The sequence below is a fragment of the Ictalurus furcatus genome, chromosome 22 (assembly GCF_023375685.1).
Source record: "Ictalurus furcatus strain D&B chromosome 22, Billie_1.0, whole genome shotgun sequence".
Classification (NCBI taxonomy): Eukaryota; Metazoa; Chordata; class Actinopteri; order Siluriformes; family Ictaluridae; genus Ictalurus; species Ictalurus furcatus.
In genome coordinates, this window is record NC_071276.1 from 13,290,714 (window position 1) to 13,307,608 (window position 16,895).

A 16,895-nucleotide genomic window follows, 5' to 3' on the forward strand; every position below is an offset into this window, starting at 1 on the left:
CTTTTCTGTCAAATTTTGCCCTGTAAATATCAATGACTGATTTTGGCAGTGCTGGCAAGTGACCCTGGTATAAGCAGGATAATCACTTACATATAGCTTAGGGTAAAGTATCTTGCTTCAACACAATAGGAATACCAAGGGATTTTTATTGTGGATAAGGGGATATGTCTGTCCCGGATTTTCCACTAGATGGCATGTCTTTTCTAAGCATTTATATATATATTTATTTATTTGGCATTTCCTGTAATTTATGTGAGCTCTGGTAATTCTGCTTGGGAAAAAGAGAGACCAAGAAAACACTATTAAAGTAATAACAAAAAAATCCATAAAATGTGCTAAATTGATCATTTATATCCAAATTTTGCACCAGAAACCCTACATGAGCACTTCATCATATATATAGGTTAAATTGTGTAAATGCATGTTTAATAATATTATTATACTATATTTGATTACTTTATATTAATATTTACCTTGAAGTATGATAATTATGAGAATTATTCTCCCTTAATTCTTATTTGCATTGTTATTTTCTTGCAACTCATATACAGTATTTCTCTCATATAAAACTATTTTTAAGTATAATAATTTTGTTTTGGCTATGCAACAACAGCCCCTCACATGGTTCTGCATTCAGTGGCAACTCAGTTTAGAACGGTGTTGTTCTGGGTTTTTCCCACGAGGAAGAAATGTGTCACTTTAAGATCGAACATCTCTGGTCGAACGGAAAAGTGAAAGTCCCAAAAAAAGACACCCTCCTCTCCAGTCCTCTTATTTAGCTCTCAACCCATCAATTTGTGTTTCACATTACTAGCCCAGCTTCACAATGAATGGTGCAACTCTGTCACTGGTGTTCTTGATCATCTTTGGTGTGACTCTGATGTTTTGTGAAGGTAAGATGGTCACTAACATTCAACTGTATCAATTTCTATCAAATATGCTTATTTACACATGCTATATGCCTTTAAAAAGCTTACTATTACTGTATACTTCAAGAAAGAAGCTAAAACTAGAACTCATTTAAGGTACTAGTCAAATTTTAAAATTACAAAACAAATATCATTCCTCAGGACGGATTGGAGGAGCAACAGAGCGTTGTTCATGCCAAAAAACAAAGCTGCAAAAGAGCGTAAAGCCTGAGCTTGTGGACAGGATTGAGGTTTTCCATCCAAGTGCCTCCTGTTCATACACTGACATTATGTGAGTATGCGTCAATCACTGTTAAACAATTACACAATACTCATATAATCACTCTAATATCTACTGCATGTACCTACTGTTACTGATGTATAATTATTAAGCCAGTAGTTTGATCAAATGCAGTACCTTATTAGCAGAGTTCCCAAATATTCCACTTCCTTATTTCTTAATATTTCTTAATACTTAATATTTTCTGCTAATTTTGTACAGAATAACTTCAAAAAGAGGAAGAAAGTTCTGTCTGGATCCAAATGGAAAGCAAGGCAGTGTGATTTTGAGGTGAGAAACTTCTATCACTTGTAAATCACATGATTTCAGGCTCACAGGTTCACAGGCCAAGCTCTCAAATCATGGAGAGTGAAATTGCACTCAGTTGTGCTTATTAAATTTCCTTTATGCTTTCAATAGGCAGAAGGCACAAAGTGGAAAGAAGAAGAAGAAGAACAACAACAAGAAGCCAAACTGAAATGCACAGCTAATCACTACTAATAGCTAACAGTCTGTAACTTTTTCATATAGCAAGTAGAACATGTGATAATCAGATATAAAGTATAACTCTTTGATTTTGAATATATAACTGTGTCAGCCACCATCATTGTCATTTTCTATTAGAGACAACTGGCAGATCTCTCTTTCAAAGAGAATAAATGAGTCTGTGTGTACCTGGTATTTAGCAAAGTGCAAATAAAATGTCTACAACCTGTTCTGCTGTTTATGTGTTCAATTCCCATCAGATATTAATTGCTATCATGGATGGACACAGTGCCGTAGCTAGGGAATGCCATATTGAGAATATTGATTCTATGGTGACATGTAACCTAATAGGGATTACTTACAAAATAACCAAACAATGTTTTAAATGTTTAAATATTACAACAAAACAATGGCATTAAGCCATTAATAAATTCTTATGAATCATTGTTTAAGTTCTCAAGCAATTATTCAAGAGAAACTAATAAAATAAAACAAAAGACCAGAAATTAATTTTTTTTTTTAATAATAAATTTTTTTTTTAAAAAAAGTACCAATAAAAGTCTTTTCAGTCAGTCTGGTGTCTAACAGTTGAAGTAAACATTCAGAAATTGAAAAGAATGCAGTCAAATGTAAAACAAAGACACCTGACCATCACAGACATATATAGTTCCACCCCAGGCTGTTGCCACAAATTCTGAAGCACACAATTGTATAGACTGTCTTTGTATGCTATAGGATAACAGTTTCCCTTCACTGGAACTAAGAGGCCCAAATCTGTTCCAGTATAAAAATGGTGATGTGCACAAAATGAGGTCCATGAAGACATGGTTTGTCAAGGTTAGAGTGGATGAACTTCAGTGTTCTGCACAGTGCCCTGGCCTCAACCGCACTGAATACCTTTGGGATGAACTGTAATGCAGACTACATGCCAGGTCTTCTCACCTTACATCAGTGCCTTGCCAGCAGAGTGGAGATTATTATAACAGCAAAGGAGACAATAAATCTGGGATGGGATGTTTACAAAGCATTTGTGCTTGTGATGGTCAGGTGTCCACAAACTTTTGACATTAAATTGTCGCTGTATATGTTACTTTCAGGACCTGGGAAACACAACTTGTAACATATGTGTCATTTGAAATCTTTGTTTGTTTGTTGACATAATATTTTTTCAATAGTGACCTTTTTATTTTGAGGAAGAGCATCGTGTGACGACTTTCAGTATAACTGAGCCTCACCACAGGTCTGGTGACATCAGAGTGGCACGTTATGCTGTTCAGGTTTTATGTTAAAATGTTGTCAGAGCACATGCTGGTTAGCCATGCAAAGTAAATGAAAATACACAAAGAAGAGTTTCTGTTGAACTAGTTGTAGAAATATGAACACAACAGTTTTAAATGCATGGAACAAGATTTTGCAGTGCTGAGAAATACATTGTTAACATTTAATTTAAGAGCCATAGTGTGTACAACATGTGGGAAACATTGTAAGCAGACATACAAATAGGACCTGCATGTAATTTTGGCCCTTGTAAACAGGACCAGCAGTAGTAATTGAGTGGCAGATGGCCTTTAATGCCTACTCACTCACAACCCAATCTGTAAAGCACGATCACAAACAGTGATAAGAGCGTACCAGACAAGTTCCAGTATTACACTGTAACACACATGGAAAACATCACATTCATCTAAATATAGTATTTTATTGTAAAAATTACAGAAATTCTTCACCACGTTGCATTTTAGGATTTAACACACATGTCACATGTAATAATGTTTTTCATGTGATTATGTGAGTAACACGTGAACACGTACAGGAGTGTACAGTATCAAATTTCAAATGCTACCCAGATGAGGATGGGTTCCCTTCTGAGTATAGTTCCTCTCAAGGTTTCTTTCTCTTAACATCTTAGGGAGTTTTTCCATGCCACCGTCGCCACTGGCTTGCTCAATTGGGATAAATTTGTACTTTTAATATCTGTATACCGTGTTTATATATTTCTGTAAAGCTGCTTTGAGACAATGTCTATTGTAAAAAGCACTATACAAATAAAATTGAATTGGATTGAATTGAAATGCTCTCATTGCTGTAAGTGAGTAGTTTTTCTCTGGAATTGTACTTTATTAATACTGATATCCGTCCATCCATCCATCCATTTGATGGATCATGCAAGCCTCTTGCACACAAATACATTTTGTCTTGTTAAAAATAATAATAATAATTCCAGGCTGATTTGAACAGGTATGTGCTATTATGGTGCTGGTGTTTGCTTATTCTGCCTACGTAATCCTCCTGGTAAAACAGGTTTCAATGGATTCTTGCTTTCTATGAGCGGAATTATATTGCTCAAGCTGATAATTAGTCTAAGATCATTTCTCTTCTGCACAGATTATATTACATTACATTCTAAATATGTATATTAACAATATGTACATATAAAGACTTTTAATAAGGAGATGACATTTTAGTCTCAGTCACTGCTGAGTATAAGTCAAAAGCATATCCAAGGAATAAAGAGAGCAGGTTCCAGAGGAAGTAAGACGGAAAGCAAAAGTGACTCAGCCTAAAGCAGAGAGATGGAAAACACCTAGATGTGTATATAAAAGAGACAGCACACTCATCCCTTCAGTTGTTAGTCGTACATGATCAGTTAACAGACTCTTCAGATCCTCACCAAGAGTGTGCTCCAGAGCAAGATGAAAATGAAGTCTGCTGCGGTTTTTGTTGTGATTGCCTGTCTGCTTATTGCTCATGTGGAAGGTAGGATTCTTAATTGCATGACGTCTCAATTAATGTGACTCATTTTTTAAAATACACGATTAAGGTGATTTGTAATCATTTGTTATTTCTTCTTCTGTTTCCAGGTGTCAGGACCAGTGTAAGGAGGTGTTTGTGTCAGGGGCATGGGGCGAACGGGGTTCGAGTACAACGTATTGACAAGATTGAAGTTTATCCTGCTAGTGCATCTTGTGAAAATGTTGAAATCATGTAAGCTCAATAATGCCTAATATCCATAGCAATGTAGCATAGTACAACATAATTCGCTTCCATTATGTTATCTAAATTGTTTTTGTTTCTTTGGTTTTAGAGTTGTTCTGAAGAATGGAGCCGGTAAAAAATGTCTGAATCCAGAATCCAGTTTAGCCAAGAATTACATCAATAAGGTCATTCAAAAGAGGTGAGAACATCAACATCATCAGTATTCGTTGTTGTTATTTTATTTGATTTTATTTATAACAATGATGGGAGACATTACTCATTGTTTTCATCTTTTTTTTTTTAGAAGACAACTGCAGGAAAACAGCACTCACTAAACGAAGAAGGCAGAGATGTGAAAATGTTTTTGAAAATGATTCCACTGTGCCAGTGTGTTTACTTGTATATTTATTCAATAATTATTTGAATAGAATTATTAATTTTAGTTTAGTGTTTAATTAATTGAGTGTTTAATTTATTAGATGCCCCACTGAATATTGCTGGATGTAGGCTATCATTTATACATTTTGTATCTTTTGTAATATAATTTTTTTTTTTTATGTTTTACTATGTTTGCATGTTATTTCCTGTTGTGATAATAAATATAAACATCTGAACATCATATATGAACATATAAACATCATGTCAGTGTTGTTTTTCAATATTAACTTGCATATGAAATATTTTGAAATATGTCACCAACAAGGCTAGGTGATTGGAACATTGCGTATGCTTATGAGATGAAAGCAAGCATTAAAAATCCTTTGTGAATACTGTTAAATAACTAAAACATAAGAGTCGGAGGGCCAATTTTCACAACTTATGATTACTTCAATATTTTGTCTAGCTTGCAATAGCACCGATAATTTACAAATATGCCGTTTAACATCCACATGCAGTAATGTGCTGCTACGGAATCATTTTAAGTGACCATACTGCTGACACTGTTCACCCCACCAGATCTGTGGTTATACTGTATGCAGGTCACAGTGGCTCACCTCTGTAAATGTGACAAGACAAGACAAAACTCCTTCCTTATTTAAAGAAAAACAAACCCACAAATTTTGTATCGGTTTCACACTCTTTCAAAATGAACCCATATTCTCCAGCAATGTTAATATTGTCAGAGTTCCGATTCAAATTTAATGGAATTGGAAAGCCATTGAAAATATTCAGTAGATTACTTTGCGGATATTTCTAGAGGATGTGAGGCAGATGCAAGTGCAGATTATTTATTAAGTATTAAAAAAAAAAAAAAAGACATGAACACAAGGAACATAAACATGAAAAGAGGTTAAAAGCAAAGAGCATACAAACGATGAGTGATACTGTGGCACACACAACAATACACAAAGACAACAACAAACTCTTGACAATGAGATGCTGAAAAACAGAAACTTATACAGTGGTGCGTATCAAGGTGAGACGAGATGTGATGTGTGCTGATGGGCCGATGGGTAGTGTAGTTCTGCACCTCTTTGGCCATGACAATTATAAACATCAATAAACCATGTAGTATGATTTATAGGCTTTTGTTTTGAAGATAAATACAGTGTAAATCCAACTAACACATCATAATGTCATAATTATGGAAGGTGTTTTGTTTACTATGAAATACTTTGTCTAATTCTGATTCGAATTTTGGTTTAATCTTTAATGGATAAAGAGCTTTCTATTCCAGATATGCATATAAACTATATTATTAGGGTGTGTTACTTCTATTATCTAATTTCTATTAGAAACTTCAGAGTAAAAGCTCTATGCATTGAATCTGCATGTAAATAAGAATTAAAAAAACAAAAACTTTGCTTGTATTTTTCTCATTTGTAAGTCACTTTGGATAAAAGCGTCTGCTAAGTGAATAAATGTAAATGTAAAAAAGAAATGTTAAAAAATCCAAATCAAAGGTTCTCTTTGTAATAACATGTACATACCTCTCTGGTTAGATTTGCTGTAATTATGAAATAATGTATTAAATATTATGCTTTAAGGCATATATTTTAAGTAGATAAAAAAGACTCAGTAAATCTATTTTTAAATGTTTGTCATAGTTGTGCATTTTTTTTAAGAATCCATGGGAAAATGCGAATATAAACTAACTCAACATATGTATACTAGTGTACAGTATATATCCTTCAACACATTTGCTGAATCATTAAAGCCCTGAGGCAGGATGACAGGTATACAGTATCTCACAAAAGTGAGTACACCCCTCACATTGTTGTAAATATTTGATTATATCTTTTCATGTGACAACACTGAAGAAATGACACTTTGCTACAATGTAAAGTAGTGAGTGTACAGCTTGTGCAACAGTGTAAATTTGCTGTCCCCTCAAAATAACTCAAATTTACACTGTTACACAAGCTGTACACTCACTACTTTACATTGTAGCAAAGTGTCATTTCTTCAGTGTTGTCACATGAAAAGATATAAATATTTACAAAAATGTGAGGGGTGTACTCACTTTTGTGAGATACTGTATCTGCACTTAATAACACTCAGAGAAAGTGATTCCAAGAAACAAAGAATCGAAAAAGGAAAACAAGAAAAGGGGAAACAAAGAGTAAAATAAAAGGGAAAGGGAAACAAAACGTAGCAACAAAAAGTAAATACAATTACTATGATGCAACCTTAAAAGGGGAATGCCCTGGAGTCTGGAGTCTAACTGATCACAGACTTACAGCTCAAATTTCCACTGTAGCTACTTCTGTGGTAAGATGATGAAATGTGTGAAATGTCCCAATTTTTTATTGGGCAAATAGAATACATTGTACGGGACTCCTCAAAATTAGAAGGTTACACTTTTGACACCGAACCCTTCTAATAAAAAATAAAAAAAACCAACCCAGGAAATCATGTACATGCTGTGACTATTATAAAAAAATTGCTATTCACTTTAGCACAGTTTTACACTTGTTCTCATGTGCAGTGTCACTTTGAAGAATGTCATAGAGAAGAAATTCTTGAACTCAGAGTCTAAAAGAATTTCAAACAAATGCAATTTTTAAGAATTTGCACAAGTATATTTACGTTAAATTCAATGAAATCCAATAAATTTTGCATGAGATGAGATCTAACATTCAAACTGAATTTGTTTCAGATAATTGTAATGTGTGTTGATTACGATCTCTTTTTTTTTGGCCTTGTGAAACACTCTGGAGTCAACACGGAAAAGTCAACTGCTCATGTCCTCATTCTCACACACAGATTCAACAGATTTCTGTTTGGAAATGTTCCACTGACAGTTAAATATTTTCCATTGACTTTGTGAGTACAGAGAATCCAAGAATGTAAGGGCCATTCATAACGGCAGGCTTTTCAGGTTTTCCATGATCAATCTGTTTGCTCTTGGAATTATATATTTCCATAACAGCATTAAAGGTTGCTTTATTCATATAATTACTCTTTGTTTTGCTTGCTATTAATAGGCTTGTTTAAAAAAAACAAAAAAAATAAACGTGTTTCAAGGTTGAACCTGGGGCTTATTATAGTACCTGTAGATAATACCAGAAATTTCACACACATTATTCTCATTCATTCACGCAATTGTCCAGTCAGTTGATAGTTGGAAAAAACGTCAGTTGGTCTTTTGGCAACTTCAACAAGTTTCATTGAGCCTGTTCCCACTGTAGCCTCAGATTACTGTTCTTGGCTGACATGAGTTGAACCCGATGTGGTCTGTTGCTGTTGTAGCCCATTTATTTTCGGGCTTTTTCTGCTCACCACAGTTGTAAAGCATGGCCATTTGAGTTGCTGAAAACATTCAGTTAGCTCTAACCAATCTGAACATTTTCTATTATCTCTCTCATCAACACGGCATTTCCAACCGAACTGCAAGTCAGTGGATGTTTTTGCTCAGCACCATTCTGTGTAAACTCTAGAGTATGCCGTCCAGCATGTCTGACACCAACAATCATGCCGAGACAATCATAACGAGCTTCCGATAATACTGTTTCCGGGTCCGAGCTTCGACTGCGTTGGCCGATGCTGTCATATTTTTAACATGCCGCAGTGCTGTGTCTCTTGTTGTTTGAATAGATCGGAGTCCAAAAAATTATAAAGCTTAGGATCATGATTTTTCAATAGTATTACCACACACCGTGAGTGTATTTTAGCAGCATTTGGCAAATACAGTTCATCTTCACATAATACAATGGCTTTTAACCACATAACGTTAAGCAAATCATTCAAACCATGCAACAACATTAGCATCTATTGCATATGTGTCATCTCTGACACTCTTTCGCTGCAATTTCTAAAACCTACAACTACTATGGCCAAGACAGTTCTTGGAATTTACATTATCAATACCGTAGCTGTAGTTAGACCCAAGTCAGAGCAGATTTCGTGAAAGATCTTTAACTGACAGTGGCATTAATTCTTCTCATCAGAATCAAGTGTTAAATGTGCCGTCTGTCCTGTTTTGTCAAAACACGGTGAGAGTGGGAAACCCCTGTGATGCTGAGCACTGACACAGCCATATTACATATAATGAAAGCACTGGACAAACTCTACAACACCATTAATGGACTGGAAGTTGCACACCATGGGGCTGCTTTCATCGTTGTTGGGGACTTTAATATGGCACACTTATATAGCGCGTTTACCAAAGCGTTTTACACTGGTTCTCATTCACTCATTCACACACACACTCACACACCAATGGTAGCAGAGCTGCCATGCAAGGCGCTAACTTGCCATCGGGAGCAACTTGGGGTTTAGTGTCTTGCCCAAAGACCCTTCGGCATGTGGAGTCATGTAGGCCGGGACTCGAACCGCAAACCCTACCATTAGTGGACAACCCGCTCTACCACCGGAGACACAGCCGTCCCATATTGAGTGAACTTGAGCAAACTTCTTCCCAAATACTACCAGCACACTGATTTTCCCACACGAGGTGATCAGATGTTATATCACTGCTATAAAGGACAGTTACAAACCCCTCCCGCGCCCTGCCTTTGGCAAAGGTGACCACATTAGCATATTGCTGAGACATGCCTACAGACAATGTTTCAAACAGGAAAAACTGTTTTTGGAACAGTTTACAAATGGAGTGAGGATGACATCTCCAGACTGCACGACTGCTTTGAATCCACAGACTGGCAAATGTTTCACAATGCAGCAGGATACAACATAAATGAATACACAGACTCTGTGATAAGCTACATCAACAAATACACAGTCAATGTAAAGTCATTTCCCAACCAGAAATCATGGGTCAGTGGCCAGGTTGAGAGCACGAAATGTAGCCTTTAACTCTGGGGACCAGACTGCCTACAAGAATTCCAGACGTGACCTTTAAAAAACTATAAGATCTGCCAAAAGAGACTTCAGGGACAGAGTGGAGTCAGACCATTGCAGCGTTGATCCCAAATGCATATGGAGCAGTCTGCATACTATAACAGACTACATAGGCAGGAAAAGCAGTGATCTACCTCCTTACCAGATGAGCACAACACATTCTACACTTGCCTTGAGGTAAGCAATACACTCCATGCTCGTGAAAATACCTGCTGACCATGACACCTGCCCTCTGGCTCTAACTATACCCAAAGTGAGCAGGGCCTTTAAGAGAATCAACACTCAGAAGGCACCAGGACCTCATGGCCTCCACGGACGTGTCTGGCGGGTCTGTGCCGACCAGTTAGCAGATGTTTCCACTAACATACTTAATCTCTCTTTGAGTCTGACAATGATCCCCACATGCATCAAGCAAATCACCATCATGCCTGTCTCCAAGAAAATTGCTGTCTATTGCCTGAATGTCTACCGCCTTGTAGAACTGACATCTGTGATCATGAAGTGCTTTGAGCGTCTTGTCAAATCCCAGACACCTTGGACCCATTCCAGTGTGCTTACAGCTCTAATACTGTAGATCAACTGACACTGCCATTGCAATGGCCATGCACTTTCCCTGAAACACCTGGAGGAAAGAGACACCTATGTGGGGATGCTACATATTGATTATTGCCCTACATTCAATACCATCATCCCTACCAAACTAATAGTCAAGCTGAAGGGTCTGGGACTTAGTCACATGTGCAACTGGATCATGGACTTCTTGATGGGTGTACCCCAGGTGGTCAGGATTGGCACCATACATCCTCCACACTCATATTCAGGATGTGTGCTCAGCCCTCTCTTGTACTCTCTGTTCACATATGACTACTTTGCTAAGCATAGTTCCAACCTCATTTTCAAATTTGCTGATGATACAACCATCCTAGGACTCATCACCAACGGCGATGAGATGTTCTACAGAGAAGTGGTCAGAGCACTTTTTTAACATGGTGTGATGACAACAATCTCTCTCTGAATGTCAGCAAGAGCAAGGGTTGATTGTGGATTACAGGAAGTTAAAGAGAGGGGGTCACACTCCTATCTACATCAATGGGATAGAGGTGGAGAGCGTTAAGACCTACAAGTTCCTTTGTGTCCACATTTCCGAGGCTCTCTCCTGGAGCCGCCATACAGACACAGTAATGAGAGCCGCCAGTCGAGGTCTCTACTTTCTGAGAAGGCTTAAGAGTTTTGGCATTTATTCTGACATCATGCCAAACTTCTACCGCTGCACTATACAGAACATTCTGACTTGCTGCATCACTGTGCATCACAGTACGGCAGCTGCTCTTCCTCCAACCGTAAAGATTTTCAGAGCATGGTGAGCACAGAAGAGCTCATCACAGGGAATAAACTCCCGGCCTTACAGGACATTTACCAAACACACTGTTTGAGATAGGTCCGCAGAATCATTAATGACTGCACTCACCCTGCGCATGACCTGTTTGTGACACTGCAGTCTGACAGACCCTTTCGTTGTATCCAATTACAGACAACCAGACTGAAGAACAGTTTTTATCTTCGAGCTATCAGACCACTTAACAGCCAGTAGTCCTTCATCTAGCACTGTGACCCTGCCTACTGCCACTTCCAGATGTTTAGATATTTATTATTCAGATTTACTGTGTACTATTTATTGCACTAGTATTTACTGTTCTGCTTACTTAATCGCACATGTCACTTTTACTCTGCCATTATCCACCACTATTTTCACCAACCTTATTACATTACAGCAACATCTCAACCATTCATGTCTAAATATGTTTTTTCATGTCTAATAAGTGTTGTACTGTCAGTGTCTGAATCTGAGCCTCATCATAAGCATTTCAATGCCCAATGTACCCAGTGCAACTGTGCAAATGACAAATAAACAACTCTTGACTCTTGATGTGTGAAGTGCTGTGTCGAAAAATAGATAACATAGAAGCATGTCGACGGTTCAACTTGCTAAGAAAACCCTGACTTAAAAACTGTAGACTAGGAGCATCTCAGGAAATTTCCAAGTTCAAAGGTCTTTCACATGATTATATTTCTGAATACGCTAGGGATAAAATAACAGGAAATACATTCTGCCTGGAGCTGTTGATCTGCAGCCACCCCCTTGAGGTTTGCAACCAACCACACACTTCCCACGCTAATGATGTTTGCAAGTGGGTGACAGGATTACAAGCCACACTGTATTGATGTTGTGTAATTTTGTGTGGGTGAAAATTAAAGACAGGAGTTACCACAGTTAACCACAGGAGCGGACTGTGCCATGCATGAATGCAATAATGTCCTCCTAAAACTGCAGTTCTTACAAGGCTTCATGGCTGAGGTGTACAGTGTCATTAATCACTGGTTGTATCATCTCAATATTTAAGATATAACTTCCTTAGGTATCGGTGTTTCTGGATTTGGAGCAGAAACAGAAGAGGAAGTGACAACAGGTTTGGCTACTATCAGAGCTAGTAAAAGTACCCAAAATTCTTTACCCAAGTAAAACTGCAGTTACTCATCGAAATAAATCCTGTGGTTGAAGACAAGGTGCAGTTTTACATTCTTCACTCGAGTTAAAGCAGAAAACTGTAAACTCTTCCATTTACTTAAGGAAAGCAACATTACAAAGACTGCCTCAAATCACACACTAATTCTAATTGCTGATGGTAAATTTGTTCCTTATTCAAACTTAAAATAAAAGAAAATTCATAGCTAAGGCTAACTAACAATACTTTTTTTTTTTTTTCTGCTAATCTCTTAAATGTTAGCTAGTATTATAATAACCTTGCAAATAGCTAGCTGTCACAATACAAACTAGCTTGTGATAAGTATCATCGCTATCACTAATCACTACAGTGATAAGTATTAGATTTTGTGGTACCTTTTGTTAAGATTTACATTTGCGAGGAATTTCTTGAGGTCGTCTGATGCAAAAAAAAAAAAATCACCTTATGACAACAAGTATACGATTATAATGAAATGTAGTAGTGTAGTGTCTGGAAATGTAACAAGTAGAAAGTAGATTTTTTTTTCTTTTGAAAAGTAGGAAGTAAAATTCAAAAGGATAAGGTGAAAGAAGAAGTACAAATACTTCAAAATCAGACTTAATTACAGCAAAGTAATTGTACTTTCTTATTTCCCACCTCACTTTATAGCTAACCATGTGGTGTTGCCAAACTATCATCTGTAATGTTTTTTAAGTGATCCTCAGTGGCACTACTACATAAAAATAAATAAAATAAAATAAAATAAAATAAAATGATAATTCTACGCCTCAAATGTGATGCCAGTTCTGCCCCACAAACGACAACTTAAATTAAATTCTTATTATGACCGAACAGCTCAAACATATAGGATGCTGATAAATGATGACATTTAGAGAAATGAAGAGCTCAGTCAAAGTGTCACATTACAGGCAAACCCGTCAGACTGTTTCGGTTCATGTCACAGCAGACATCAAGGGAAATAACCACATGCTCGATAGAAGTGTGGCTTTGAAAGATAAAATATCATCTTAGATTATTTGCTCACTGGATACCAAAAGTCTTTCTGAAATCGTAAAAAGCATCGAAAGACCTCTCCAGCATAGGATATGACATAATAATAATAACCATTACACAAATCAGAACATGCCAAATTATTAGAATATTTCAAAATGCCTTTGAACTATGGCTGTCATTGTTTTGGAGTGAAGCTTAGGCATATTGAGCATCATTCTTAGATCAGAAATTTTTCCATTAGGCGATATGCCAGTGGGAAGTCCCTATGTTTATCACCCCAGACACTGCTCCCTATAAATATAACTTCCTAACGTTATCTTGTAGCCAGTCAGTCACTTCTACTGCTAGAGAGTGAGAAAGGAAAGTGAGAGCGCTAACCATGAGCCGATACGTTCTGCTGCTGCTGCTTGGATGTTGGATGTGTGCTTCATTTTGTGCAGGTATGTTGATCTGTGTGCATGAGCTAGTAAAGCTGACACAATTATATAAACAATTGTCTTTTACTCATGGATTTGTAATGATGTATGACAATTAAAACTGAAGTTATGGGTAGAATCTTATTTGGTATAATATACTGTATGGTGCCTTGTGAAAGATGAATAGATTTTGATGCTGTGTATCACTGTTCCTGTTTAACTTGTCCACACCAGTCCAGTTCCCTAATCGTGAAGAAAACACCATGTTGACATTTTTATTAATTCTAGAAACATTAAGATTCATCACTGCTCTGTTTTTGTAGATGCCACTTGACAGGTTTGACTCAGTGTGATCTCAGGACTGACATGAACAGATATAATCAGATGATAAAAGTGCCAGTAATATTATAAAGTATAGCAAAAACTACAGTGCTAGTTAAGTTTGACAGTTTTGTGTGTCATCGTTTACAAATCTTATCTGCTGACAACCCTGTTTCATGGCTTTGCGTGATATTGTCACATACAGTAAGACAATTATTATATAGACAACTATAGTTGCATTCCAATGCATTTGGCATTGCAGTTTTTTTCCCCTCAGCAAAATAAGCATTTTTATATGGTAAATGTTCTGTCTGTACTGACAATAAGTTCTTTCTCTGTGTTTCAGCATTCCGAATGGAGAGATCTGAGCGCTGTCTGTGTAAGAAGTTCTACAGAGTCCGTCCCGCGAAAATCTTTCAATGGAAACTGTTTCCTCCAAGTGCATCCTGCAGTGCTTATGAGATTGTGTAAGTTGGTCCAAAGCCAAATCTGATATACTACATACTACAGATCAAGAATAACCTGAAAATCTGAGTTTTAATGCTTTTGTTCTTTTAAAGGGTGACATCAGTGGTTGGTCAGAAAATATGCCTCCATCCAGAGTCAAAGGCATGGAAGCTCATAATGAGTGGAGAGCGTAGTCCAATATAAAGCCTAAAACAAGACTCTGGCTATCAATGTCCAACCCCAAAGTTCACAAATTGGTCAAAAACCCTGGTGGATTTGAGAAGGTATAAAAACCTGTTATGTGTGGTGTCTTAATGATATTGCTATGTGTGTGGTTGAGTACATTGTGCTTTTGGTCGGTACTCGCCCCAGTCACGCCCAGAGCCCCAGGCGGGCAAGATAAGTTACATCACGTTACAGATCTCACCATCTAGCTGTTGTGTCTATACTAAAACTAGGGAATTGTGTACAATGTTCTACCATATGACCTGTGTCTGAAAGTATTTCTGAAACTTGTATCAAGATAGCAAAGATACCAAGATTTAAAAAAATATATATGTTAATTAAGTGTCATATATTTTTATGTTTATTATTAAAATCTGAAAATAAGAAAAAATGTGTCATGAGCATCATTCAGAAGCCAAAATATGTGCAATCTGACATCACTGGACTATTCATGTTGCGTCAGTGATATTTGACCAGTCCCACGAGATTCTTCATAATAAAGCTGCCTTCTTTTAGACGTGGGACTGACAGGAAATCATGTGACTATGAGGAGGTTGTTATAAAGTCACATGAATTCAGTGTTACAGTGGCTTTGTCAGATTTTGGCAAAAAATCTAACAAAACCTTTGGGAACTATGGGGAATCCCAGCTACCCTACTGGAACAACCACCATCACACACACACACACACACACACACGTTTACTCTCACTTTCAGCAAATATCATCTAGAATGATAGCATTGACCTACTATGAAGAATGATCTATTCACCATGTATGAAGAAGAATAACACAGTTTAATCACAGATTTCACATAGTCAGAATATCCCATTTACATAAACGTCATGTTGTTCATTTATTGCCAAAATTTGGGCTAAAAATATTGAAGGGTGGATTCTGGAATCCCCTGCCTGTTTTATATATATATATATATATATATATATATATATATATATATATATATATATATATATATATATATATATATCCATTGAATTATTTATAATGAGTTATTAATCAACATTTATCTTTCAAAATATGTGATGATATCATATGTGATATGATTTGAATAGCTTGTTCAAGCTTATGAGATTTACTATTCTTAGTTAAAACATTTACTCTACTTTTCCTCTTCACTTGTCTTCACACTATAAAATAATGACAAATATTGTCTGAACTTCTTACTGAGAGAAAGTATATCTAATCAGTATGTTTTGGGAAAGCTTCCTGGTCAGACCAAATACAATCTTGAAGGAACTGTGCATCTACGTGTGTGTGTGTGCATGTATGCGCACTCTTTTGTCACAGGATGTTCGGAGGTGATCATCTGATGAGACAACTCAAAGCCTAAAAACTCAGATTGATGACCTCAGTGCTTCACGGTGTGCCCCTAAACCAGGATGTGCCTGACATCCATATACTCGATGAGGATATTCTTCTGATGCACAGTCATATGTGGAAATTTCCAAAGTTTATCTATGCCTTAAATAATCAGAATCATTCAGCCTGAGGTATTGAATAGTTTAGTGATTGTATGAGAATATAATTGTTGCTGTCATGAGTGTGTACGCAGAGCGGCCTACAAACTCCTTGCTGAGTGTGAAGCTGACTTCTGCTGATGAAACTGCAAACTATTCTTCAGTAAAACTTTCTTCAGTTGAATGCATCTCTTGACTCCTGGTCTTCACTGATCATGTCTGGCCCCAACTGGGTCTTTAACTGTAAATTCCCCTGCACTATGTGAAGGTCTCAGTATTCTTGATTGATTTATTTATCACTTTTTCACAATTTTATTTATTTTTTTAATACTGAGAATACTGAGACCTTTATACAGTTTCAGCCCCAATTCTTTCAAAGAACTGTTATAGAATGAGTAACACACTACGTACTTTTACGACATACTGGTGGTCTAACACCCGATTTTAAATGGCTTTGGATTGGACGCCTTTGTCCCTGACCTTAAATTCATTCTGCTTTCAAAAGAGAATAACAGAGCTGTTGTCTTTCAGTGTCGCGTGA

General features: G+C 36.8%; 3 protein-coding genes across 3 annotated transcripts; all 3 read left to right on the forward strand.

Annotated features, from left to right (window-relative positions):
* The first annotated feature begins 719 nt into the window (after positions 1–719).
* Positions 720–1,903, forward strand: LOC128599171 (C-X-C motif chemokine 9-like). The gene is made up of 4 exons (XM_053610630.1): positions 720–893; positions 1,071–1,200; positions 1,411–1,479; positions 1,609–1,903. The coding sequence occupies exons 1-4, from the start codon at positions 827–829 to the stop codon at positions 1,664–1,666; spliced, it is 324 nt and encodes a 107-aa protein (XP_053466605.1). The 5' UTR covers positions 720–826; the 3' UTR covers positions 1,667–1,903.
* Positions 1,904–3,796: 1,893 nt separating this feature from the next.
* LOC128598975 (C-X-C motif chemokine 11-6-like) lies at positions 3,797–5,755 on the forward strand. Its single transcript, XM_053610238.1, has 4 exons — positions 3,797–4,431; positions 4,536–4,659; positions 4,760–4,849; positions 4,955–5,755. Exons 1-4 carry the CDS (start codon positions 4,368–4,370, stop codon positions 4,983–4,985), a joined length of 309 nt encoding a protein of 102 aa, XP_053466213.1. The 5' UTR covers positions 3,797–4,367; the 3' UTR covers positions 4,986–5,755.
* An 8,022-nt stretch (positions 5,756–13,777) lies between these two features.
* Positions 13,778–15,269, forward strand: LOC128598979 (C-X-C motif chemokine 10-like). Its single transcript, XM_053610244.1, has 3 exons — positions 13,778–13,909; positions 14,553–14,673; positions 14,767–15,269. Exons 1-3 carry the CDS (start codon positions 13,849–13,851, stop codon positions 14,855–14,857), a joined length of 273 nt encoding a protein of 90 aa, XP_053466219.1. The 5' UTR covers positions 13,778–13,848; the 3' UTR covers positions 14,858–15,269.
* Positions 15,270–16,895: the final 1,626 nt, after the last annotated feature.